This window comes from Myotis brandtii, unplaced genomic scaffold (genome assembly GCF_000412655.1).
Source record: "Myotis brandtii unplaced genomic scaffold, ASM41265v1 scaffold612, whole genome shotgun sequence".
NCBI classification, from domain to species: domain Eukaryota; kingdom Metazoa; phylum Chordata; class Mammalia; order Chiroptera; family Vespertilionidae; genus Myotis; species Myotis brandtii.
Window position 1 is genome coordinate 2696247 of NW_005370328.1, and position 27113 is coordinate 2723359.

The 27113-nt window shown below is 49.0% G+C and overlaps 2 protein-coding genes across 3 annotated transcripts in view; one reads left to right on the forward strand and one right to left on the reverse strand.

The window, feature by feature from the left end:
- USH2A (Usher syndrome 2A (autosomal recessive, mild)) overlaps positions 1 to 27113 on the forward strand; it is a 408238-nt gene that overhangs the window by 377847 nt on the left and 3278 nt on the right. The window contains 10 exon segments of the mRNA XM_005879907.2: positions 12 to 741; positions 2095 to 2416; positions 10830 to 11039; positions 13403 to 13641; positions 14855 to 15063; positions 16132 to 16308; positions 17000 to 17083; positions 19480 to 19724; positions 21349 to 21567; positions 23315 to 23422. Coding sequence (XP_005879969.1) covers positions 12 to 741; positions 2095 to 2416; positions 10830 to 11039; positions 13403 to 13641; positions 14855 to 15063; positions 16132 to 16308; positions 17000 to 17083; positions 19480 to 19724; positions 21349 to 21567; positions 23315 to 23404 — 2525 coding nt within the window. The 3' untranslated portion in view covers positions 23405 to 23422.
- Positions 24185 to 27113, reverse strand: part of KCTD3 (potassium channel tetramerization domain containing 3) — a 35766-nt gene continuing 32837 nt past the window's right edge. The window contains exons 18-19 of one of the 2 annotated variants that reach the window (XM_014528058.1): positions 25632 to 26203; positions 24185 to 24366 (exon numbers count right to left, since the gene is read on the reverse strand). In XM_014528058.1, coding sequence (XP_014383544.1) covers positions 25645 to 26203 — 559 coding nt within the window. In that variant the 3' untranslated portion in view covers positions 24185 to 24366; positions 25632 to 25644. Of the gene's footprint in view, positions 26204 to 27113 lie in introns of both variants that reach the window. The other variant, XM_014528057.1, reaches the window with a different exon arrangement.

Genomic DNA, 27113 nt, shown 5'->3' on the forward strand with positions numbered 1-27113 from the left:
GGGGCTGCTCCCTCCAGGCCTCCGGGCCGTCAGTGCCACGCAGATCAATGCGTCCTGGTCACCGCCAGCAGCGCAGAATGGCAAGATCACCACGTATTTGCTCAGAAGTGAGGGTCAGGAGCACCCGGCCGGGCAGGGCCTGTCCCTGCTGGTCGCGCACCTGCAGCCCTACACGCAGTACAGCTTCTCTCTCGTCGCCTGCACCCGCGGAGGCTGCACAGCTAGTGCGCCCACCTCGGCCCGGACCCTGGAGGCCCCGCCCCAGAACATGGATCCTCCAGAACTGCAAGTCACGGGCTCGGGATCCATAGAAGTCACCTGGACGCCCCCCAGAAACCCTAACGGCCAGGTCAGAAGTTACGAACTTCGCAGGGACGGGACCATCGTGTACGCCGGCCCGGAAACGCGCTACCATGACTTCACGCTCACCCCCGGGGTGGAGTACGGCTACACGGTGACTGCCAACAACAGCCAGGGGGGCGCGGTGAGTCCCCTTGTCAAAGACCGAACCAGCCCCTGGGCGCCCTCAGGGATGGGGCCTCCGAGATTACAGGCCCAGGGTCCCCAGGAGATCTCGGTGGCCTGGGACCCTCCCGTGAGGACGAACGGCCAGATCGTCAACTACACCCTCTTCGTCCGAGGGCTGCCTGAAGGAGAAACCAGGATCGTGCACATCAACGCAAGTCATCACTCGTTTGGCGCCCGGGCCCTCGCGGTAAACCAGCTGCAGCCATTCCGCAGGTGGGTCTCTCCCCCTGGGCCTGTGAGAGCAAGTCACCGTCCTTTCTGTGGTGTGAGCCCAACATGGGTGACACCCCAGCCCCCATCTGCGTAACCAGAGGAAATAAGGGAGAAGGAAAGGGGCTGGAGGGAAAAGTAGGGGTGCCGTGAAATCAGTGGGTGTGGGAACAGAGCCCAAAGCACGCACTTGCAGCCATGGGCACCTACTGCTCACAGAAGCCCCTTTTGTTGGAAGGGGACAGTCCTGCTATGTAAATAGACCTGTGCAGGTGGCAGGAGACCAGCGACCAGACAAAACGTAATTGATTGGTTGGGTTTAACTGGACGGTGATAAGGTGTCTCCGTGATGGATAATCTGGTGTGTGGCTGGGTTACCTCTGGCCCCGAAAGGTCTCCGCGTGCTGCAAGGGAGCCTGTTGTAAACTGTCAGGTATCGGGTGTGGGGGTTATGACCACGCAGGCCTTACCTCCACGGTGCTCCTTCGCGGCCTGGGGACACTCCTGGGGAGTCTGAGAGGCCCAGCTGCAGAGTTCGGGGAGCGCAAGGCTGCTGGAAGCTGACTCCCATTCCCCAAGTCTGCCTTCTTCATCGCTGGGCTCGGTAATTCTGCAGACGGAAAGGGTTTGGGTGCTGGAGAGAATCCTGAATGTTTATTTATCCCACGCACGCCTGTTTAGGGAAGAACGTGCCCACCCTTTCCAGACGGGTGAGCTGCTTTATTTTGGAAAGGCAGGAGGATTTCAGCTGTTCTAGAATTTCCATGAAAATATGACTTTGTAACTTCTTTTTTTTTATTTTAGAGAGAGAGGAAGGGAGAGGGAGCGAGAGATAGAAACATTGGTGAGAAACATAGATAGTCTGCCTCCTGCACGCCCCCTACTGGGGATTGAGTTGATGACCTTTTGGTGCCCAGGGAAGATGCTCAACCAACTGAGCCACAGCAGCCAGGCAACTGTGTTACTTTTTAGAAGGGTCAGCTATCAATAAGAATAAATATAAACTTACTGGTCTTTTTATCCGAAAACTCTTGGTATTTCTTATCTATTTATTTATTTTTACTTTTATTGATTTTTTCTTTTTTAGAGAGGGAGGGAGAGGGAAGAAGAGAGAGAAGCATCAATGATGAAAGAGAATCATTGATCAGATGCCTCCTGCACGCCCCCTACTAGGGATCGAGTCTGCAACCCAGGCACGTGCCCTGACCAGGAATCAAACCCGTAACCTCTTGGTTCCCAGGTCGACACTCAGCCACTGAGCCACAGCGCCTGGGCAACTCTTGGTTTAATAAAGATTCTTCCAAAACAAAACTCTAGTTTGCCAGTAACAGGTAATTTCTGCCTTGTGTCCTGAAGGTACGAAGCTCGAATTCAAGCCTGCACCCTGCTGGGATGCGCGTCCAGTGACTGGGCATCCGTACTGACCCCCGAGATGGCCCCTGCCATGCAGCCGCCCCCACGCCTGGAGGTGCGGGTGGCTCCCGGGGGGTTCCAGCCCACGGTCTCTCTCTGGTGGGCAGGACCGCTTCGGCCAAATGGACAAGTTTTGTCCTATGAGTTGTACAGGAGACAAGTAGCAACTCAGCCTGGGCTGCCGAGCCCAGTTCTCACCTATAATGGAAGCGCCAGCTCTTTTATGGATTCCGATCTCCGGCCTTTCACGGAGTATGAGTACCAGGTAAGAAACGCGTATTATCAACCGCTCACATGTCCCCAGTAGGGGGTGCGCAGGAGGCAGCCAATCTGTGATTCTCTCTTATCATCGATCGATCTCTCTCTCTCTACCTTCCTCTCTGAAATCAACATATCTGCCTTTCACAGAGTATGAGTACCAGGTAAGAAACAGTATTATCAACTGCTCACACGTCCCCAGTAGGGGGCGCGCAGGAGGCAGCCAATTGGTGATTCTCATCATTGATGTTTCTTTCTCCCTCTCTCTCTCTCTCTCTCTCTCTCTCTCTCCCTCTCTCCCTCCCTCTCCCCCCCTCCCTCCCTCCCTCCCTGAAATCAATCAATCAATCAATATACTTTTTAAATAAATTAAAATATAGGTCGTAGGCGCACATTGGCACCTGCCTTTGCAAAGTGCTCACATTTTGAAAAGCCACTTAGAGAAACCTAGGCCTTAGGGAGGTCCTAATATCCTGGCTGCAGGGGGGACCTGGGGGTGAGTCCACTCCCTAAGCAGCTGGGATTCTTACCTGCGGGGGGCGCTCAGTAATCCTGCATCGTAGTCGCACTCTCCCCACCGGCTCCTGGGGACCTGCCAGGACCCCCTTCCATCGCATCAGGGGGACCGAGACCTTATCAGTTTTCCTGAAACGGGCCCCCTTGGACACGTAAGCACCCTCGCCCACATGGGGTCCCCAAAGGCTCCTGGTGCCTCGTGCCTGGGGGAGGGAGGTGGGGGCTGAGAAGCGACAGGTCAGCCTTGGGGGAAACCTGGTGATTCGCTCTCGTGTGAGTCTGCCCTGCGGGCGGGTGCTGTGGGAGCCCACCTGGGACAGCCGATTTCTCACAGGCCCACCCGCCCCAAAAGGGCGCCCTATGCAGGAGAGGATGGAGGGAAGGGTCGAAGGGGACAAGGGGGTCTCACCGTTCCTGCCCCTCAGCGAGGCAGGTCAGCCCCTCTCCTCCTGGCCACTGCTCTTCTCGGAAAGACAGTGACGTGGCCGCGTGCCCTCCATCCTCCTGGCTGTGTCTGGCACTTCTGTGATGAGCAACTTGCTTCAAAGGGCTGGTTCTCTGAGGCTGCCCCCCTCACCCTCCCTCTCCAGTGCGTTCTCTGTATCCCATTTAGGGAAAACTTATTGAGCCTGTTTTTTGTTTGGCTTTGGACACGCATGTAATGAGGTATTAGTCTCACGAACGTATTTCTGACCAACGTGGAGGCTTCTCTTTGGTTAGCTTCTCCCGCAGGAACGAAGCTGCGCCCGCCCCCAGCTCCCACGGCTCCAGGTTTTAAATGATTGACATTGTCTGACACAAGGCAGCGTATTTGTCCTAAAAGTTCAGAGCCTCCGTGCTCCTGCCTGGACTGAAGGCCATCGGACGTTTCCATGAGTAGAAATCTGAATTCTGCGCCTGGGCCAGGGACCACGGCATGATTTTGCCATCACACCCTTCATTCCGATAGGAGATCATTTCTTCAAAGTGCCTGTGAGCGCCTCTTTGCTCTTTTCCTGCCTCTCCTGGCATTCCTTAGGGCTCTCTTTCTAAGTCCCTATTGCTGCGGTCCCTCTGGTGCCTTAGAGAATTGCACTTAATTACTGGGACTCGGTACATTTCCATTCAGTTCACAATAAATGTCTAGGTCTGTATGAAGCAATCATATCTACAGGTGGAAACAAAAAGTGTTCATGCATTTTTGTAAATCTGATGCCTTCAATTGAGATCTTTAAGAAAGTGGCTGAGGCTTTTTCTTGTAAATTGATTTATCTATCTGTCGATGGGTCTGATCATTACCCAGATGCCTGTCAGTGTCTGGGAAGCTACACGGTGCTCTCCTTGATGCCCATGTCCGTAATGGAAACTGAAAATAAGTTTTGTTTTCTTTGAGGAGCCATTGAATTGCTCCATGGTGTACTTCTGCTTATACGTTTGGATGTCTGGAAAAGTTTTAATGACTAAGGCAAAGTAGAGTACACCATCCAGTCAGCAAATTTTTATGTAGAAACAATATTTCTGAAAAGCCAGGCTTCCGTTTATCCTAATCCTCAAAGTTCTAGAATGGAGGAGCCCCCCGAGGAAGGTATACAGAGAGAAGTGGGCTGAACCCAGAATGCTGTGCAGGGTTTGCTCTTGTTGATTCATAGCAGCCAGAGTCACAGAATTGCTATTTAGTCCCACTCTCTCTTCCAACACTCTACCAACAAATAATCCTATATAATAAAAGGGTAATATGCAAATTGACTCTAGTGGCAGAATGACCAGGAATAACTGGTCGCTGTGATGCGCACTGACCACCAGGGGGCAGATGCTCAATGCAGGAGCTGCCCCCTGGTAGTCAGTGCGCTTCCATAGGGGGAGTGCCGCTCCGCCTGAGCCAGCTCATGGCTGGACAGCGCAGCGGCGGTGGCAGGAGCCTCTCCCACCTCCGTGGCAGCGCTAAGGATGTCCGACTAACAGCTTAGGCCCACTCCTTGCCTGGGGTGGGCCATCCCCCGAGGGCTCCTGGGCTGCAACTCTGGGGCTTTCAAAAGTCTTCATAAAATATTTATAATTTTCCTTTTTTTTACCACCCAATTCTTCATAAATGTATAGAAAATGTATTGCATGTAAATCAGAATAGTCCTGTGAGGTAGGTGGCCAGTTAAACAGGTGGCTACATAGAGCTTTGCAGCCATTTACCCCTTGACTGTGGCCCACCCGCAGGACTGCTTATGAAATAAAACGATCTTGCCATCATGGCGGTTCAGACCCCCTGCCTTCCTGTTAGCCATGAGTCCCTCTGACCACAATTGTGCCAAAGCCCCGTTTGGCATTTTGCTCCTCGAGCATATTCCAAAGCCAAGACAAGCTCCCCTTTCAAAAGGCATTGGCATGAGTGCCCTGGGAAAATCTACTGCAAGGTTGCAGATGAATTGATATGATTTCGTTGATTGGATCTTTTTATTTATGAGGCATAATTTATGAGCGCTGGAGAGCAAACTGCAGTGAGTGATGACTAACCACAGCCCAGGTCATAAATCAGGAGCAGTGAAAGAAATGGTGATTTTGATCGAATCTATTGAATTAGCTGTTGGCCTTCGCCAATACAGGTATTGGAAAGACCTTTTTAATATCTATTTGTCTCCCTCCTGGGAATGTGATAACGGTCTTGTTACATGCCCCCAGGAAACGAATAATTTAATAGTTTGCCTGTTAACATGCAACCTATTTACTCGAGTTATTAATTATGGGCATGGCTGTGCCTGTAGGATTTTTATTTATTTTGGATGTGAATTGTCAGGAAAATTTATTCCCGTGCTCCAGTTTTTCTAAACAGTGACGTGGCCTCCTGCTTCTTGATATTTCTGTGTTCTTGGTGGTGTCCAAATGCTTCTTATTTTATCAAAAATTGTCATATTCCACAAGGAAGCATGTTATAGAATATTCCAAAGTTTCAAAAACCTCAGACATTTCTCTCTATCTCAAGCCTCTGAGAGGAACTGTTAAAATTCAACTTATAATAAGCAGCAAAATCTCCAATTGCTGCAAGGGCAAGGCATTTACTGTCACTTACATAAGGAGTTAACAGATTAGAGGGTTTTTCTGTGAAAGATCACTGATTGAATCTGGTTATTCCTATATTCCATTTTTGTATGGGAAATGATAGCAAATAGTGTATCAAAGAGACCTCCGCTGGATCCAGACAGTGTAGAGAGCAGATGCTGACACGTTATGTAATTAAAAATTTTAAGGCAAAATGCAGTTAATTGGTCCTTGGGGGAGGGAAGAGTCAATATAAAAAATTTTTAATGGACAATAGCATAAAGGTGGTAATAATCGCTAGTTAGATATTTTAAAACTTAGATAAAAAATAGAAATATAAACAAATGAACCTAATATTTTACTAGTCAGTTATAGAATTTGTGGTTCAGTGATTTCAGTTCTTTCCTGTTTATTCATATGGTTGGCCTGGGTTTTCTGTGACATCTTACATTGTACCTCTTTTCATGTTTACAACCAAAACCCTAGAGAAGAAAGCACCTGACCCAGCCAGCGCTGACCTGCTCACTTTCACGGCCCTTCCCGGGGAAGTCCCTACCTCTGACAACTGTCATTGTGCGCTTGTGTGTACACACACCTTCACGCGTACAAGTGCGTGCTGAGCCCAGATTAGGAAGTTGTTTCAGTGGGAACTTTAACCATCTTTTTTTATTATAAAAGAATAAATATGTTTGGCAGGATACTGCAGGTATAAGGACACTCTGAATTAATCAAAGCTGAGCAGCATCCATACATTTTTCTCTTGGCCATGGAATTTGTAAACCTTATTTCACCCTCCCTCCCCCATTCATGTCCCTTTTTTCCTGTGAGCAGCCCACACACAGTGTTTTTATGTTCCCAGTGAACATGGGAGGGAGTCTTGGGATACAAATCAAAAGGAATGGCTTGTCAGTTAGGTAAATGGTGAAAAGGTAGGTAGGTAGGTAGATACGTACACACATACATAGATTGAATAGAATAAGAGAAAGAATGAATAGAATAAGAAAGAGAGAAATAAAGTAGATAATTCTGTTTGTTCATAAGATATTTTATTTCTTGATTTTTGTATTGGTTCATTGAAGTTAATAGATCCCGGCATATTGCTCAAAATTTCCCATGCAAGACCTCTGCTTCTCTTTCCCCCCATAAAGATGGACCCAAATCTTGAGGCCATTGTTTCCCCTTAGAAATCATAAGCATAATCTGTTCGCATTTTTATTCTGAACCCTGAACTAAACTCCACTTCCTTCATCCCTTGTTGAGCTGAAAAGAGACCAAAATCCATGGCAACTTTTGGGTGAAGGACTTTCACCTCAACAGAAGGAGGCAGAGGAGGTGTCACCGTCAGTCTCTCTTTTCCTTTCCCTCTGGGGGTTTGGTGTAACAGGAGCACTGCCTTGTGGTTCAAGTCTCCTGGAATCCGTAATGCTCATTATCTCGGCCGGCTTTCCCCTCCTCATAACTGCTTTCATTTTCAGAGTGGCTCCTGTGAATAGCTGATCCTGCTTTGCATAAGCATGTTGATTTATATGAATGCTATTTTGATCTCAAATTGATTGAATACTGAAAAGAAAGACTAGGGGGGAAAAAAGAGCACTGTATTATGAAGGTCTCTTGTGAAAGACAAAGGCACTAGCTCCTTCATCCGTTCCCAGTTAGGGGTGGGGAGTTTTCTATTGCCTCGTTTATAGAAGAGACTGTTTCTGAAGAAATACAGCAAAACGATCATGTTGAGACTCAAAGTAGCTTTAAAATACCAAGGGTTAAATCCCATTTGGAAGTAGGACCCCACCCAGTCAGAGTTCAGGAAGCCATGAGGTTTAGCCCCTCTGGCAGCACCAGGATCACAAAGTCCTCCTGGTTTCTGTGGCCCTAAATCTACATCAAAAAGGAAAGCAAAGTAAGTGAGCGGAAGCCTGGGCCAGCCCCCTGCTAAGCACTTTCTAGGAGCCATCCCTGTTTCCCCTCAGACCTGCACTTCTCTCTCTTATCGGTGCCCAGTAACCAATGGACAACTCGCTGACGCTGTATTTTATTACACCTACTCTATTTTCCTCCTGTTTCCCCAGCCATTGTGACCCCCGCTAAAGTTCTGTGTGCCCTTAGATCACCAGCCAAAGCCCTGTTCTTAGCAAAGAAGTTGGTATCAGTGCATGCTCCTTATTTTGCATATATTCTTTAAAAGTTTTTTTTTTCCACTCCTTGTGTAATAAAAATGCCCCTCGCCCCACCCATAGGAAGGTATTTGCAGTAAAAGGGGTTGGTTGGGAGCAGACTGAGCAGTCGGGGACCTTCTTATCAGTCCTGAACTCTGACCTCCTCCCTAATTTCCCCTCTCAGACTGACCTTGGCCCATTCAGAAGGGATTGTAAAAACAGCTGCAGTGGTTTTTTCTTTTCTTTTTTTAATATATTATTATTGATTTCAGAGAGGAAGGGAGAGGGAGAGAGAGATAGAAACATCAATGATGAGAGAGAATCGTTGGTCAGCTGCTTCCTGCACGCCCCCCACTGGGGATGGAGCCCACAACCCCCGAATGGGACCGAGAATCGACTGTGACCTCCTGGTTCATAGGTCGAAGCTCAAGCACTGAGCCACGCCAGCTGGATGTTATAGTGGTGTTTTGACCTGGACTTGGGTTTCCAGGAGGCCTGGCTCTCCCATTGCTGGTTTTCCTTCTCTGTCCTTCCCTGTGCCTTTCAAAGCCAACCTCCATCCTCTAATACAACCTGGGCACCTCTCTCCATCCTTGCCAGTTAAGAGATTTTAATCCAGAATCACAGGTGTTTGTCTATGGACCAGTTATTTAACTTTCTTGATTCCATGTAATTCATTTATGCGTATGGATGACATACAGAATCAAACACACAATATATTGGAAAGAGCGTTTATCGGAGAGCAGAATTCTAGTTTCAGCTCTTGTAACTTCTGTCACTCTGAACAAGAGAACCTCAATTTCCTCACCTGTAAAATGGGCTAATGATACATTATCCAGCCACCCTACAAGGTTCCTTTGGGAGGGCTGAATCAGCTAGTGTATGTCCAAGTGTGTTGTAAATTGTAGAGTGTATAAAATGTAGGTAATTATCATGCAAATGATGAGAGACTGTATCAGAACTCTGAAAAGAGCAAGTTCCGATATGTAAGTAGGTTAGTCATCCCGTCTGCAAGGGGCTGCAGAATTGCATGTGACAGCCATCCAAGAGCATTTCAACATCAGGAGTTTGACTTTTGCAAAGGAATCCACCTCCTTAAAAATGTGTGGAAACACTCATGGGAGTTGGCCGAACTCCTAAAAACCTCTCCAGTGTTTATTCTCTTGAAGATATTATTGATGCCAAAGCAAAACAAACAAAAACAAAACTAAATTCTCCATGCAAAGTACTCTCCTACAGTTTTTTTTTCTAAATGTCCCAGATTTTGAAAGTTCTGCATGTGTTTGTTTGTTTTTTTGACACAGCACACCCAGAAAGTGTGGACTGTAGAATCAAACCAGCTTTCCAGATGTGTCTTTAAAAGCTCAGGGCAAGTTTGGATGGATAAGTGAGTGGGTGGTGGAGAATGGATGAATGGGTAGGCAGGTGGATGGGTGGATAGGTAGGTAGGTAGATGATAGATAGATAGATAGATAGATAGATAGATAGATAGATAGATAGATAAAGGGAAAAAAGACACCAAATGAGCAAATGAGTTCCTAAAGTTAGACTGCTCAAGATGAAAGCTTACTAAGGAATACTGGTACTCCTAAACACACAGACAGTCTTCTCGTATTGTCATTTAGATCTATCATTCTGATTGATCACTGTGTAGTTGGCTGTTATTGGGCCTAATTTAACCCTATACACTCACACATCCATCTACTCTGTCTATTGTACCTGACATTCTACAAATTACTTACTCATGCAAATGATGACCCAAGGCAACCTTTTAGGATATTCGTGCTTAATTATACAAATAGTTCTTGATAAATAAGATTATACATCCTTCCATATGTTGATTCCCTCCTTGATGAAAGGAAAATCTAATTTCCATGCAGATTTGGTGGGGACAGTGTTTAAGAATTGCTGAGTTTTAAGGAGTCTGCAGAGCCATCCAGTTGATAGGTAGGTAGGTAGATGATAGATAGATAGATAGATAGATAGATAGATAGATAGATAGATAGATAGATAGATAAAGGGAAAAAAGACACCAAATGAGAAAAAAAATTCCTAAAGTTAGACTGCTCAAGATGAAAGCTTACTAAGGAATACTGGTACTCCTAAACACACAGACAGTCTTCTCGTATTGTCATTTAGATCTATCATTCTGATTGATCACTGTGTAGTTGGCTGTTATTGGGCCTAATTTAACCCTATACACTCACACATCCATCTACTCTGTCTATTGTACCTGACATTCTACAAATTACTTACTCATGCAAATGATGACCCAAGGCAACCTTTTAGGATATTCGTGCTTAATTATACAAATAGTTCTTGATAAATAAGATTATACATCCTTCCATATGTTGATTCCCTCCTTGATGAAAGGAAAATCTAATTTCCATGCAGATTTGGTGGGGACAGTGTTTAAGAATTGCTGAGTTTTAAGGAGTCTGCAGAGCCATCCAGTTTGCAGAAGCTGACAAAAATCCCGCCACCTCCCACCCAGAGACGAGCAGTTTTCCATCCAGCTCAAATCAGCCACTGCATTCGGAAATCGGGGCTCCCAGCGAGCCCCTCTGTGTTCTCAGGGGCAAAGGCAAAACAAAGAGGAAGGACCCAACTTCCTTTGCGGTCACAGAGTTGAAAGATCAAAGTGTATCTCGTTCTGTTGTGTTCGGTCACTTTGGATTGCCAACTGTGTTCTTTCAGCCTGAGGTTATCGTGCTGTTGACTGGTCTCAATGATTTCTCTTTGAAGGTCTGGGCAGTGAATTCAGCAGGGAAAGCCCCCAGTAGCTGGACTCGGTGTAAAACGGGACCTGCCCCCCCAGAAGGTCTCGGGGCCCCCAGGTTCCACGCCGTGTCTTCTACCCAAGCTGTGGTCAACATCAGCGCCCCTGGGAAGCCCAATGGCATTGTCAGCCTCTACAGGCTCTTCTCCAACAGCACTGGCGGGGCAGAGCTGGTGGTGAGTAATGGAGTCCCCTTCCTTCCTTCCTTCCTTCCTTCCTTCCTTCCTTCCTTCCTTCCTTCCTAACTTCCTAACTTCCTAACTTCCTTTCTTTCTTTTTATTGATTTCAGAGAGGCAGAGAGGGAGGGAGGGAGGGATGAGAAAGAATCATTGACCGGCTGCCTCCTGCACACCCCTTACTGGGGATCAAGCCTGAAACCGGGGCATGTGCTCTGACCGGGAATTGAACCGAAACCTCCTGGTTCATAGGTTGACACTCAACCACTGAGCCATGCCAGCCGAGCTATTTATTTTTAAAAAAATAAACCATGATGCCCTTGCTTTATCTTCTCCTTGCTCCTTATTTCTTACTGTCTGTTCTCAGTGGCCTGGTGATGAGCTTAGTGGCGCAATGATCCCTATGAGAAGAAATAGCAGTGAGCATTAGGACACACACACAAAATACAGAAGTGCCCAGGGAGGGACTTGCTGAAGGTGGTATTCAAGACTCTAGGGTTGTTGTGAGAATCCTAAGACTTCAGAGATACTAAAATCAAATTAATTTAGTTAGAAAACGCCCGTCAAGCGCTTCACATAGTAGTGTCTATAGTGAGGGGCAGACAGGTGGCCATTGGAGGTGGTGTCAGTGTTACTATGAAAAAAAAAAAAAACAACAACACAACTAGAGCAAAGAACGTCCTTGGAATCCTCATTGTGGTGCTCCAAGGTCTCTGGCAGTACCCAGGAAATTCATCTTTCTGTTAGCGACTTCGAGAAAGTTCTAGCGCCTTGGCAGGGACTGCAGAGCAGCTCAGTCCACAAAGCTCTAGAGCCACGGTCTGTCTATGGACACATCGGGGAGACGTGCCCCACGAGCCCTCTGGCTGGAAGGGCCACCCCAGTCAAGAAGGCCAGCTCCTGCCCAAGCTGCTCTGGCTCAGTGGATAGAGCGTCGGCCGCAGACTGCAGGGTCGCACATTCGATTCCGGTCAAGGGCATGTACCTCGGTTGCAGGCCCAATATCGTCAGGGCGAGTATGGGAGGCAGCCAATCAATGTGACTCTCTCACATCCATGTTTCTCTCACTCCGTCTCTCCCCTCCCTCCCGCTCTCTCTAAAAATCAATGGGAACATATCCTCAGGTGAGGATTAACAACAACAAAGAAAGAAGACCAGCTCCGTTATTCACATGGGGAGGCTGAGCCCTTGGGAGGAAGTCTCTTTTCTCGGTCACGCCTACCTTTCTCAGGAATAAGGACAGATTATAGCGTTTTGTTCGCACAGACCCCATAGAGAAATTGTGCAGATCCCAGGATCTCATCCTAAACTACTTAGACCAATTTAGGGAACAATTTGGGCAAGAGTGGAGAAGTCCCCGGAGGCCAGAGTGGCAGATACTGAAACACAATGTCACCAGCTAACTCTCAGATGCAAGGAAGTCTCCTATTGCATGTTAAAGGGAAATTAGCATATTTTCTACAGGGCTTCATAGTCAATAAATATAGATGATGTAAATACAATCAACCCTTGATTATCTATACTTATAAATGATAATATTAATGAAGTAAAATAATTTATATTTGGAGTGCATTATACACAATTTTCTGCAATAACATACAGCTCTTCTTAATTATATGTTGTGTATGTCAGTGTGAAAACTAGTTTCCAGTTTCTGATGGCTTCTGTTCCAACGAGTACTTAGTAAAACCACAATGAGGTAAAACAAAAAAAAATTGCTCCAAATAAGCCAAAAAGTTTATAATGTAACAAGCATAATGGAGAAAAAGACTATGATATTTCATATACCCACCACCCTCAGAGAAAAAGATGGACTATCAAACTCTTAAATATGCATATAATATATAAAATATGCAATATGTAAAATATGCAAACATATCAAGTATATATATTTCAAGCTCCTACATACCCAACTCAATCATGGATTTGAGGCGCTATTCAACCCAAAAATTACATGCAAATAACAATGGCAGAACATGGGCTTGGCAAGTGCTGACTAGGAGTATAATTCAAATATAGACTTTGTTGTTTTTAAAGGCTTCATTCCAAGGGTTGCAGTATTGAATCCATATTTTGTGTGTTTTGTGCCATTTTCTAATATCTTTCTATGGTAACAGACAATGTATGCCTTGTGTTTTCTGTCCTGTTACCTCTAACTTCTATCTCGGAAATCATTATTTTTGGCCTGTTTCAGTCATGCCTGTCCAACGGGTTGGTAATTCCTTGGGGGCAAGTACTAGCCACATCCACAGTGCACCTCCCAGGCTGCCTGGTGTGGCGCTCCAGTCCTAGGAGGTGGGGTGCGGGATGCAGATCTGTCACTGAGGTCTGGGCCCAGCCTCACCAGCTTCTCTGTCCACAGCTGTCGGAAGGCCCGGCCGCCCAGCAGACCCTCCGCGGCCTGCAGCCCTTCACCACCTACTCCGTTGGCGTGGAGGCCTGCACCTGCTTCAACTGCTGCAGCAGGGGGCCCACGGTGGAGCTGAGGACGCGCCCTGCTCCGCCCGCCGGGGTGGCCTCCCCCCACATCCAGGCACTGGCCTCCAGGACAGCCTCCTTCCTGTGGAGTCCCCCCCTCTTCCCCAATGGCATCATCCAAAGGTAATCGGCCAGCCAGAAGGATGAATCAGCCCAAATAAGGCCTGACATACCCAGCTCTCCCCCAGCAGATGCCTCTAGCGGCATCTAGCCAATGGGCCATATTTGCTGGTTACAGTGGTCATGTTCCCTGCAAAGCATTTCAGTCATAATTCAACTAAGGATCTAAAGGAGAGCCACAAACTTGTCTTTAAATAAGACAGATGCTGCCTGGCCCGTGTTCGCACTCACTGGAGGAATTTGCGCCTCCTCCCTCGTGGTTCTCGAGTGATCCATTCTGTAGCTTCTGCTGGGACACCCAGTTCTGTGGTTAACTCAGAATTTCCTCAATCTTATTTAAAACATTGAAATGAACCATTGTTTGAAAGAACAAAGAAGTTATTTCACTCAGAACAGTCGGGAGGAAACAAGATCTTTTTTCATTTTTCACAAAGGAGAGCCGTGTTCTCAGTCTCCTCTGAAAAGAGAGAAAGGTCTCACTCTGCCCAGGATGACCAGCCGCTGGGCGGACGGCAGGGTGTGTCCATGTGTGACTTCCCTCATCATTCCTGCTGCGCACTTCCAACAGCTCAATAAAGTGGGTCCGCCCCCGGCCAGCGTGGCTCGGTGGTTAAGTGTGAGCCTGTGAACCAGGAGGTCATGGTTCGATTCCCCGTCAGGGCACATTCCGGGGTTGTGGGCTCGATCCCCAGTAGAGGGCGTGCAAGAGGCAGCCGATGAATGATTCTCATCATCGATGTTTCAATCCCTCTCTCCCTCTCCCTTCCTCTCTCTCTGAAATCAATTAAAAGACACACAACAAATAAAGTGGGTCTGAGCTTTTCCTCCCCCGGCCGGCGTGGCTCCGTGGTTGAGTGGGAGCCTGTGAACCAGGAGGTCATGGTTCGATTCCCGGTCAGAGCACATTCCAGGGTTGTGGGCTCGATCCCCAGTAGAGGGCGTGCAAGAGGCAGCCGATGAATGATTCTCATCATCGATGTTTCAATCCCTCTCTCCCTCTCCCTTCCTCTCTCAATGATTCTCCCTCTCCCTTCCTCTGTCTCTGAAATCAATTAAAACACACACACAACAAAATAGAGTGGGTCTGAGCTTTTCCCCATGAATGGCAATTTTCAAGAGCTTGTAGTTCAAGGAAAACAAAACAGAACCAGTTTTACAAGAGAGTTACACTGATTCTGTGCCCCGTTTTCTCCTGAGGTGTTTGTCCTTCTTCCAGCTACGAGCTCCAGCTGCACAGGGCTTGCCTTCCGCACACAGATGCTCCCTGCACCCCCAGCCAGACGGAGACGCAGTACAGGGGCCCGGGGCCCAGCGCCAGCCTCCGGGGGCTCCAGCCTTACACCACCTACAGGCTGCGCGTCCTGGTCCACAACCAGGCAGGCAGCGCGGCCTCCAAGTGGATCCGCTTCACCACCCAGAGAGAGCGTGAGTAGCGGCGGCCGCCACCATAACCAGAGACAGTAAGAGGGCAGTGGGCGAGGTGCGTCATGAGGGCAGGGAAAACCCGTTTTATGAAAGGGTTTGCGTGGAGGTCCCGTTTCATGGGCTGCTACTGAGGCGGCAGTGAAGGTGACTGTGAAAAAGCGTGCCTCATCCCCTAGCCGGGTGGCTCAGTGGCTAGAGCATCGGCCCATGGACTGAAGGGTTCCTGGTTCGATTCCGATCAAGGGCATGTACCTGGGTTACAAGGTTGATTCTTGGCCCTGTCCGGGCACGTGTCTCTCTCACATAGATGTCTCTCTCTGTCTCTCCTCCTCCCTTTTACTCTCTCTAAAAATAAATGAGAAAACATCCTCGGGTGAGAATTAACAACAAAAAAGCGTGCCTCTTGCACTTAATAACATGGAGATTGTAATGTACCACGCTCCGGAGTGACCAGCCGGGCCATGAATTATTACACCCGCATTGCTGTTGGCAAGGCTCTTTAACACTCTTAGAAAACAAACAAACGGTTCAAGAAAAAGCTTTAAAAATAAATGGGTGCCAATTGGACATAATTCACCATCTAAGCAGTTTGGTTGGGGTGTGTGTGTGTGTGTGTGTGTGTGTGTGTGTGTGTGTATATAAACTTCATCTAGTCCTTGGGGCTTTGTAGCAATAAATATTGATTTGCTATGAAAATGGCTATCTACTGTAGTTAATAGTGTTAAGGATCCTTTGCCTGTTAAAAGAGGGGAAAAGCAACAAAAGATGAGCTGCAGGGTTATGTTGGTGAGCAGAACCATTGTATGTTAATGGTTTTCTTTCATAAAACACTACTCTCCATTGATTTTTTGGGGGGGGGAGCAGGTGCAGTTTTGCTGAGAAAGCATTGCACACACGTTCCCACCGGTGGTCTTTTCTCCTCCAGCGCCCGTTTTATTAAACACTGAGGATCATAGAAAGAATTCCGGCAATGCGAAAAGCAATTTATTGCTCATATATATATTTTTTAAAGGTACACACACAGTCGGAGGTCATCATTTTGCTAACATCCAGATTTGTTTCCCACAGCCCCTCAGTACCAAGGCCCGTTCTCGGTGACCAGCAACTTGACAGTGGTGTGTGTCAGCTGGGCCGACTCCTTCCTCCTGCACGGCCCGCTGAAGGAGTTCGTGCTGACCGACGGGGGCCAGCACGTGTACCGTGGCCTGGACACCACCCTCTACATACCGAGGACTGGGGACCGCAGTGAGTGTCGGGCTTTTATACCTCAGTGTGGAAGGCGCTCAGGTCCCTAGCGTCACGAGATGGTCACTCTGAACCGTGGCCAGCAGGGCCTCAACGGCCACTTCAACTTTTGGGTCCCTTCATGAGAACTTACACCTGTAAGTTTCAAAGGAACAGGTGCAGACCATATGCAGAACAAGATACACTCTGTGTACCATCCTTTCTCCTCTGATAATTCTTTTTTAATTGTTACTGATTTCAGAGAGGAAGGGAGAGTGATAGAGAGATAGAAACATCAATGATGAGAGAGAAACACTGATCGGCTGCCTCCTGCACGCCCCCTACCGGGGATCAACCCCGCAACCCGACCATGTGCCCTGAGTAGGAATTGAACAGTGACCTCCTGGTCCGTAGATCGACGGTCAATCACTGAGCCACATAGGCCAGACCGTGATAATTCTTTTACTTTGCTATATAAGCTCTAAACTTCCCTAGTTCTGTTACACACACACACACACACACACACACACACACACGCTATTAGTGCACTAATTGTAGCTCCATAATTATACAATTAGAAATCGGTTTGCATATTGGGTGAAACCTCACCATTGCCCTGGGATTCTGGTTTCGGACGTTTTCCTGCTGTTCTTCTAAGAGTGAGCCCCCTGCTTGTGGGTGTGGATGACCGAGTCCCTTACCTTCTGTCCAGCCTTCCTTTTCCAGGTCACGTGCACCACAGAGGAAGGAAGCGTCAAGACGCCTCTGATCCAGTACGACCCCTCCACGGGCCTCGGTAAGCACCTGCCTCGCGTCACGTCTAGGGCACCACCTGCTCCTTTTCCTAAAGAAACATGGGGGTGTTCGCACACATGTGCTGATATGTTACCATAGATGCTTGGAAGGAATTGTGTGAAGGGTCAAAGGAAATCTTCAAAAGTCGTCCTGGAATGGACGTGAGGTAAGCAGTTAGATAGACTCTTCAGATGCCAATCGTTGACTTGTAGGTAGAGATCAGCTTCCCTCTTACGCAGACGCTGCAGGGAAAGAGCTGCGTATACACCCTTGTTCCCCCGAGACAGTGATTCGTAGAGAAAGTCACAGGGAAGAGATCAGAGGAAGAGAAAAGGCTCCGGTGCCAATCCGTGCTGATCACAGCGGCAATGTTCCAGATTCCGAACCTAAACCGGTGATTTGGGGAAATTTCTGTCTTGTATCCTCCGTGAAAGATGGCGATCAACCATCAATACCAAGTAATGTAGCCAAAGAGAGAGAATTGCAACATTTTGGAACATCTTTTATTTTTAAATGTATATTTTTATTGATTTCAGAGAGGAAAGGAGAGGGAGAGAGAGATAGAAACATCAATGATGAGAGGGAATCATTGATCGGCTGCCTCCTGCACGCCCCCTACTGGGGATCGAGCCTGCAACCCAGGCAGGTGCCCTTGACCGGAATTGAACCCAGAACCCTTCAGTCTGCAGGCTGACTCTCTATCCACTGAGTCAAACCAGCTAGGGCTGGAACATCTTTTAAATTGAGTTCTACCCACAACCTTTGAATCTAACATCTGTGAAACTTGACAGTTTCAAAGGGCACGTTAGAGAGGTGCCCAGCCTTTCCCATTAGCAGGAATTGGACGGACACCCTGTTCTGCAGTCCAGTCAGTACTGTCATGTCAGATTTGCGTACATAGTTGGCTTTTCTCTTAATAACATGTCCTATTATTCTGAAACTCAGGTGACCATTCAGATTGTTACCAAGGGTGGTTTTAGTATGTAAAGTAATAAAATCAGTTCATTTTCCCAGGCGTTTCATGTCTGGATGCCCCGTAAACTTCTGTGAGCACCTAACACAGTTCCCCACATGGTCTGTCTCCTTTCACGGAGCAGCAGTGCCTGGAGCCGACCTCAGCTGGTATATTCAGCAACCCAGTGTCTAAAGTGGACAGACGGAGGCCTTGGGGACCCCAGAACTCACCCCGGGTGCTCCTCAGGCTTGTGCCTAAGATGAGAACTTGAACGTGGTTTTTCCGTTGGCCCCGTACATTTTTATTTTTTTTTTTTTAGCAATGGTTCTCAAATTTAAGTGAAAATAGGAGTCACCTCGCTGTGCTTGTCTGTTGCATAGTTTCCCGGGCCCCTGGCACAGACTCGGAAGCGGAGGTGCCCCGGTACCTGCTCTTTATATATATATGTGTGTGTGTGTGTGTGTGTATATGTGTATGTATATGTATATGTATATGTATATATTTTTAAAATTGATATCAGAGAGGAAGGGAGAGAAGGGGAGAGAGATAGAAACATCAATAATGAGAATCATGGATTGTCTGGCTCCTGCCTCCTGCACGCCCCACACTGTGGATTGAGCCCACAACCTGGGCATGTGCCCTGAGCAGGAATTGAACCCTGACCTCCTGGTTCATAGGTCAGCGCTCAACCACTGAGCCACACCAGCTGGGCTAGGCACCTGCTCTGTAAGTAAGCCCATCCCAGTGGACCAGGTCCCCACATTGAGCACAGCCACTGATAGGTCGAGTCCCTCAAAATGAAAGGGGACTTTGAAAAGAAAGGTTCCCCTGATGAGAAGAGGAACTCCGAGGACTGTGCAAAGTCGCAGAAAATTCCGAGATGTATTGTCCGACCAGCGTGAACAGTCAGGTCTCATTTTCATGATGCAGCTTGTTCGCTGCTGCCGTCCTCTTGCCTGGAGGCAGCCTCCCAGCAGGAAGGCCAGGCCGGGCTCCCTTCCCTCCTGTTTCTCCGAGGGCTCTTTCCTTTCCCAGGCTTTCCTCCGGCAGGCTGCCCTGCATTCCCCACGTCCTCTCAGGCAAGGGGTCCACTGGGCCCGTCAGATCGACTTCTGGGGCTGCGGCCCTGCACCACGCAGACAGGCAACTTGGCTCTCCAAGGGTACAGCCAAGGTGGCAGTTTTATTGTCATCAAACAACACACATTGGTTCCTAATTAGGGGACTTCTGACCTGTGCTGTGACCCCCTCTTCATCTTAGATGTGCGGGGAGCAGAGCCCCTGAGGCACAGGGACTCTGTCGCCACAGAGCTGTCAGAAGTGGACTTCAGGTCACTAAGTCACATCCCTTCAAACTCCCTCCCCATGTACTGCCCAACACAGGACAGGAGATGGCAGACCTGCCGCCCGGAATGACCTCCCCGCCTCTCCCCGGTCCTGCAGGCCTGGTGCTGACCACGCCCGGAGGGAAGAAGGGGTCGGAGAGCAGAGGCACCGAGTTCTACGACGAGCTGTGGTTCATCGCGCTGATGGCCGTCCTGGGCCTCATCTTGCTGGCCATCTTCCTGTCCCTGATTCTGCAGAGGAAGATCCACAAGGAGCCGTTCATCCGGGAGAGGCCGCCCCTGGTTCCCGCGCCCAAGAGGACGTCCCCGCTGAGTGTCTATCCCCCGGGGGAGACCCACATGGTTTGTCTGAAGGCCGCCTGCTTCCCAGGCCCAGACCAGAAGGCTCGCCTTTTTAGAGGGACATGTTCCCGGGGCCTTGTAACCAGGGACTGGGTGGTAGTTGTGTCTGCCCGAGCGTGAGGGCTGGGAGCCTAACTCTAGAGCAGGGGTCCTCAAACTATGGCCCGTGGGCCACATGCAAATACAAATATTGTATTTGTTCCCGTTTTGTTTTTTTACTTCAAAATAAGATATGTGCAGTGTGCATAGGAATTTGTTCATAGTTTTTTTTTTAAACTATAGTCCAGCCCTCCAACGGTCTGAGGGACAGTGAACTGGCCCCCTGTTTAAAAAGTTTGAGGACCCCTGCTCTAGAGCATTCTTTTTGTTGTTGAATCCTCACCCGAGGATATTTTTTCCATTGATTTTTAGAGAGAGTGGAGGAGCGAGACAGAGAAATATAGATGTGAGAGAGACACGTTGATAGGTTGCCTCCCACACAGGGATTGAGCCTGCACCCGAGGTACATGCCCCTGATTGGAATCGAACCCGGGACCCTTCAGTCCATGGGCCAATGCTCTGTCCACTGAGCCACACCGGCTAGGGCGAGTTTCAACACTTTCAAAGGTGGCAATGAGCGAACAGCAGCCTTGTCCGCCTCCCAGGTCTCCTTTCCCCTGGACACAGCAGGGAGCAGTGGGGGAGCCCCTGACGAGGCTGCCGTGCCCAAGGAGCAGGCGTGCTGGGGACGGGGAAGGGCAGGGTCCCTGGGAGGCCGGTGCTGTGTGGCTGGCGCAGGATGCAGCGTGTGCAGGTGTGTGTGTCCTGGTGCATGCGCATCTCAGGATGGCAGTGGGGTGTGAGCGTGCTCGGCTGTCACTGGAGAGGCACTAAGATTGTGCTGTGAAGTGCCGCCAGCGCTGACCGCCGCCTCCCCGTCTGTCCCCAGTTTGACTCCGTGGCTGATGTATCGGACGCGTGCAGCAATGTCACCCTCAAGAGCTATACCATGCACTTCGAGGTAGCTCCCTCCGTGTGCTGCGTGGGTGCATGGCCCCTGGGTGGCGTGTTGACATGAGGGGTAACTCAGAGCCCGCCCATGTTTAAGAGCAGCTAGACTTGCCTTACAGCGCGTTCTGGGGCCTCATCAGGTTCTAGGTCTTCAAGTGCCTTTGTGTTCCTGATATTAGTACCAGACCTGTTTTATTTCAGAGGCTGGAGCCTATAACAAGGGAAAGATACGGGATGAGAAGAAAGGGAGGGAGAAGTCCAATCCACCTTTTTTTTTTTTAATCCTCACCCGAAGATATTTTCCCATTGATTTTTTGGGAGAGTGGGAGAGAGCGGGAAAGACAGAAAGAAACACTGATGTGAGAGAAACACATCAATTGGTTGCCTCCTGCAGGAGCCCCGACCAGGGCCCGGGCTGGGGAGGAGCCTGCAACTGAGGGAAGTGCCCTTGAGCAGAATCCAACCCAGGACCCTTTGAAGTCCACAGGCCGACGCTCTATCTGCGGAGCCACACCAGCCGGGGCCAAGACGCACACTTTTTTAAGTGCAGTAGGAACGTGCTTCCTTAGCGGGGGCGTGGGAGGGGGGCTCACTCGGGGCGTTCCACTGATCACCGCGGCAACTTCCCCTGCAGGGATTGGCCGACACCAAGATCCCGCGGTCTGGGGCCCGAGTGAGCCTCAGGAGCAACCACAGCATCTCTGTCCTCCAGATCCCGAGCCAGAGCCAGCTCAGCCAGGCCTCCCAGGGCTCCCTGCACCGCAGCGTCAGCCAGCTGCTGGACCTGCACGACAAGAAGGTCCTGGTGGACGACGCGCTGTGGGAGACCATCATGGGCCACGACAGCGGCCTGGTGAGTGCGTTTCTCCCGGAGCCTTCGCTCAGCACCCGAGCGGGATGTCCTCCTGCACCTGCTGGGGCCTCCTGCCCCTGCTGAGGGCTGCCTCCCCCCTCACCCGGCACAGGGCACCCCTCCGACCCTTCACCCAACAGCTCACTGGTGTCGCTGTGACTGTTGGACGAGCAGGGTAGAAAAGTCGTCTTGTTTTGTTAGCAAACAATAGAGCTCAAAAAATAAACTCATGAGTAAGTGAAGAGACATACATGGTAGAAAGGACTGGAAACGTAATTGGCTCTGTTGTTTGCCATGAGCCCCCAGTGACTGGAATGAACAAATCCCCAGTTTGTACCGCCCGGCAAACTTCTTCCTTGTGCCGACTCCCTAGGTGTCTGCTGGCGGGAAGGTCCTTGGGGACAGTAGGTAATAAACAGAGCCAGCTAAGGGCTTCGCTCGCACTCCCCTCCACGGCAGAATTCGCCACCGGCATTTCTCCCACCCTCTGCTCCTGCTCTCCCCTTTCCTTCTCCCCAAGTTCTATTCCTTCACCTCAAGAGTCGCTGTCTTCCTTGAAGCCCTTCTTAACTAAGGGAGACTCTTAAAGCAAGTTCCCAGACTCCAGGTTCCAATCACAGTGACAAGATAAAACACACAGTGGGCTTATTGGGCATGATGATGTGTGATAGGCATTTCAAAATATGTATTTTTTTATTTCAGAGAGGGAGAGAGAAACATCAATGATGAGAATCATTGATTGGCTGCCTCCTGCAAGCCCCCCACTGGGGATCGAGCCCACAATCCTGGCATGTGCCCTGACCGGGAATCAAACCGCGACCTCCTGGTTCATAGGTTGATGCTCAGCCACTGAGCCACGTTGGCTGGGCATGTGATAGGCTTTGTGTGTGTGAGTGTGTGTGATAGGCTTTTTTAAATCAAGGATTTCCTTGATGTTAACAGGACCAAGTTCCACAGTTCCATCTCAGATCTAAAGTTTCTAAGTGGCAGGAATCATTGTACCAGTCTCATGTCGGATGGACATGCACGATGGCGGTTTCGGTGGCTCAGCGCAGCACAGCGAGGGCTCAGGTGCCCGTATCCTCGCCCGAGGGCACACAGAGTCCTTTTTTCATGAACTGGGACCTGAGAAACATCCTGTGACTGCAGAGCCATTTTCCACTGTCCCACGAGGGGCTATTTGTGCCTGCTGTCCAGTGCCAGGAGCAGGCAGCATGCCCAGCAGTGCCGGGACCGCTCCGGAGATGCCAGTAGGTGGCGCATTAACTTTCCTTATGATTGATATTGCTGAACCTACTCAATACACAAAGGCAGTGGGAGTGGGGAGCAGGGAGCCATAGAGCTTGCGTTCCGGCTCTTCTGCTTGCGTTTTGAACTAAATCTCAAATAAATAATTATGTATGTATGTATGTATGTGTGTGTGTGTGTGTGTGTTTATATATATAAAGGCTGCGTAAGTACTCCATTTTTAAAATGTTCTTACTTGCCCACCCCACTTGTATATATTGTCTCCACGTTGCCGACCAGAAAACAGGCTTAGGAAGATGAAGGTGTGGCACAGTGCGCTCCTCCATGACACATACATTGGCTTAGTGTGTAGCTCACCTGTGCGTGTGACCCGATGCTTCCCGTGAGTTTAAGGCGAGGGCTCCAACCACACCTCGGTGGAGCGTCGGGGATTAGAACTGCCGCTGGGTGGCGGGCGCGGCGACAGCGAGCCTGACCTAACGGGACGGCTTCTTTCCAGTACCTGGACGAGGAGGACCTGATGAACGCCATCAAGGGCTTCAGCTCCGTGACCAAGGAGCACACCACCTTCACCGACACCCACCTGTAGGGCCGCCGCCTGCAAACCGTGAGTGAGCCTGGGGGTGGCTGCACGCCCCATTCCCGCGCCGTCTCCCTGACACACCAGAGGCAGAGCCGCTGCTTGTCATCTGTCATCCTTGAACGACATGAGGACGGTCCCCCTAGCAGAGGTCTAGGAGAGGGGGTGGTTCTGGTGTCTGAAACAAAGGGTGCCGAGCACACGAAAACCCTCATTGTGAGGAAGCTGAAAACTCCACTTTTCACCTGGCCCTGGCTCTGGCAGAGAGACCACAGGTAAAACCATCAGTGGGCGCAGGGCTGTTACCAGTGAGAGAAGTCAGTAGTCTCAGGGCGAAGTGATTCCGAGAGTATGTCCCTGCGGGTCCCAGGACCCTGTAAGGAACAGCTATTCCAATGGTCACAGCCGCAGAACCAACCCCGACTTCAGCCCAGCGAGGTCATTCAGAGGCCACACCCTTGGGGAAGGGTTTGTACTTGGTTACACTGTTCAGGGACATTCCCCGACCGGCCCCAGCATCACAGAAGGATCTGTTCCCAACAGCCTTTCACTCTTGCAAAAGGCTTTTCTCACTTTCCCACCCAACTGTTATGTGACTGACGAGAAAGAAGGGACAGATAATTACAGCCCTTAGTAATACCGATCTTGTGCTTCACTGGCAACATAAGTTACTTTCATACGTATTAAGTTCTCCCTCTCGCCTCCCTTTTTTGTTATGGGAAGAAGACATGGACAGACGCATGTAAGTACACTTTAAACAGCTGTTCCTAAAACAACTGAAAACACAGGTAGTCTTCATCATTTTTATTTTACTTGATAAATAAATACAAGAGAACGGTTGTGAAACCACTGGCAATATGGTAAACTTTAAAGCATTTATTCAATTTTACTCACTTATTTCCTGGAATGAGAATATATACATTTTTCACCAATAAATGCTTAATGCTTCACAATTACCCTATTTGCAGATACTTGAAAGTCATTCCAATCACATGGAAAAAAAATACAAAAAAATTATCTTTTATTCTTACAATTTAAAATATATTCAAAATAACTTTTTTGCAGCAGCCCAAACCTTTGACAAAAATTTCAGAGCTGTAGTCTCGTAAGCATCTATAGGCGCAAGCGGCGGACCTTCCCCACGCGCATGGATAGTCGCAAACCTCGCATATCAACTCTGGTCGCCCAATTTTAAAATCAGACTTGTTAGTGACATCTCTGGGTTTGTAAAGAAAATGATGGTAACTTAAATTCGTAAATATTCCAGCGCATATGGAAGAAAGGGGGATGGTTCTGTTTTGGACGTGTGGCAATTAAGTGATTAACAAAGTAGCCACGTTCTGATTTAATAGTTTGGATTATTAACACGGTGGCTCCTACACGAGGCAGACTCGCCCTTGGTAGTGTTCCCTTCTGGGCGCTCATAGCTTTGTCCTTATCATTCCATCTGTTCAAACACAGACAACTGCTCCCACTTGAAAGAAAGTTGAAGTGGACTTTGGGCATTTACTATTGGTGATGCGTGCTAAGATTTAAGACCTACACTTACAAGTACCCTCAGCGACTCTGCCACCAGGGCAGCCTGGTGTTCAACATCAATAGTGTTTTGAGTGACACGGTATTTTTCCACAAACATAGCACCTCGTTAAGTATCAGGTAAACACTGTGCAATCACAATTAGGGTGAGAGACTAAGTTCCACGCAGAGAAGGCAGGCCTCAGGCATCATCTACGTGAGGAATGTGGGCGGTTGGATCCCATGTTCTCAGGGGGGCTCACCGATACGGTGCCATCTGGTTAAGGTGGGGTGGTTCCTACACGTATTTCTGAGCTCCCTGGACTAGCTTTACAAATGATCAATTGAACGTGCTTGTAAACCTAAAAATAATCTTCAAAAAGGTCAAAGAGCTCTAGTTTTTTTCTCATTACTCCATCTCATTCTGTGAAAAAGATACTAAGTGAAGTCCGACGTTTTTGTCAAGTTTTGGTGTAGAAGCTAGTGTACTGGATCCAGGAGCTGGACTTCCATCTACAGCAGGGGTGGGGAACGTCCGGCCCACAGGCCGCACGAGGCCCTGCCTGGGCCTGGGTGGCGAGGCCATTACATGTCCGACCACATGCAGCAGGCTCACGTTGAAGTTGGTAATTCGTATGGCCTGCACGTAATGTCAAATAGCCAAAGGGCCCTTGGCAGGAAACGGTTCCCCACCCCTGCTCTGAATGAACAACACCCCTACCTGCCAGGTGAGCTCACAGGCTGTACTCCTGCCCCGAGGAGTCGCTCTTCTTGTGCCGAGGGGACGGTGTGGTCTTGGTGGGAGAGGGGGACGCGGTCCCGGGCGAGTCGGTGCCTCCATCGGAGGTGCTGGGCGAGGAGGCCAGGTGGGGCCCTTTCTTCCTGCCCAGGAGCCCTCCTCCGTCGAACCCGCCTCTCTTGCGGAGCTCCCCTTTGTCACCGTCATCCTCGGGCGCCCTCTTCTTGGGTTCCGGGGCAGCTTCGGCTGCTCTGTGCGCTTCCGACCCACCATCGGACTCTCTCGCACTTCTCGTTTCGGCTCCAGGAGCCTTGCTCTCGGCCCCAGCACAGTCCCCCGCCGCCCGCTTCACCTCCGCCTGGATGGGGCCCGAGGTGGCGTCTTCGGGCACAGCGCGCTCCAGGTTTCTGTTCAGGTTGAGGGTCTGGAAGTCGCGGTAGCTGTGGAAGCTCTCAGTCCTCCGCGCCCGGGCTAACAGCGGGCTCTCCCGGTACGGCCGCATGGAGCCATACGTGGCTGCCTCGTGGATGGTCTCATGCTGCTGCAGCTGGAGGCTGGAACAGGTTTAGAAATCACAGGTCAGGAATTAAACCACAGTGTACGCACGTGACATAAATATGTAAAGACACTATGTTCTTGTTCTTATTTCTGTATGTAAAAATACATTTAAGTACTTTATAAAATTGCGTGTGTATAAACTACCCATGCAAATATCCCAGATGTAGTCAGTGAAGCGGGATTCTGTTTTCAATTACAGTGGCATAAAGTATGTATTGGTTCCAGGTGTACAACAGTGATCAGACCTTTATGTAATGTACAGCGTGACCCCCCGTAAGTCTAGGACCCATCTGACTGTACAGTGGAACCTCGTTTCTCGAACAATTTGCTTCTCACCCTGACAACCCTTCCCCGCTGACGCCTGTAGGATCGGCCTCGCCTCCCTCAGGTGATTAAGGAGAGAACGCACAAATATGCATTTTAGCAGTTTCTCTCGACTAAAATCTCAAGAATATCGTGCTGTGAATATTTGTGTTTTGCTTTCGTTGCTGCTTACAATTGTTAAATTTTCATGTCCCTTTTAAAGTGTTTGTGTATAGATTACACAGTTCATTAGCCATGTACTATATAGAAGAAAGGTTAAAACAGGGAATCATTGGGGGGTCTGGAATGGATTATTTCTAATAGGAAGAAATGATTCGCTTTTCCAACAGCCCCTGACACAAATCAAGCTCGAGAAATGAGGTCCCACTGCATTCCCTATGCTGTACTTCAAGCCCTCGTGACTGTTCTTGTAACCCCAGCTAAGTTTCTGGAAAGCTGGGGGAAAGGGCTTTAAAACGACAGTAGAACCAACGTAATTCAGTATCAGGCCTTCAGTTTAGATTTGAATTTTTTAAAATACATTAACTAAAAAGATATGCCATTGTCTTAAAAGTACATAATGCATGCAAATTCCGAATCGTT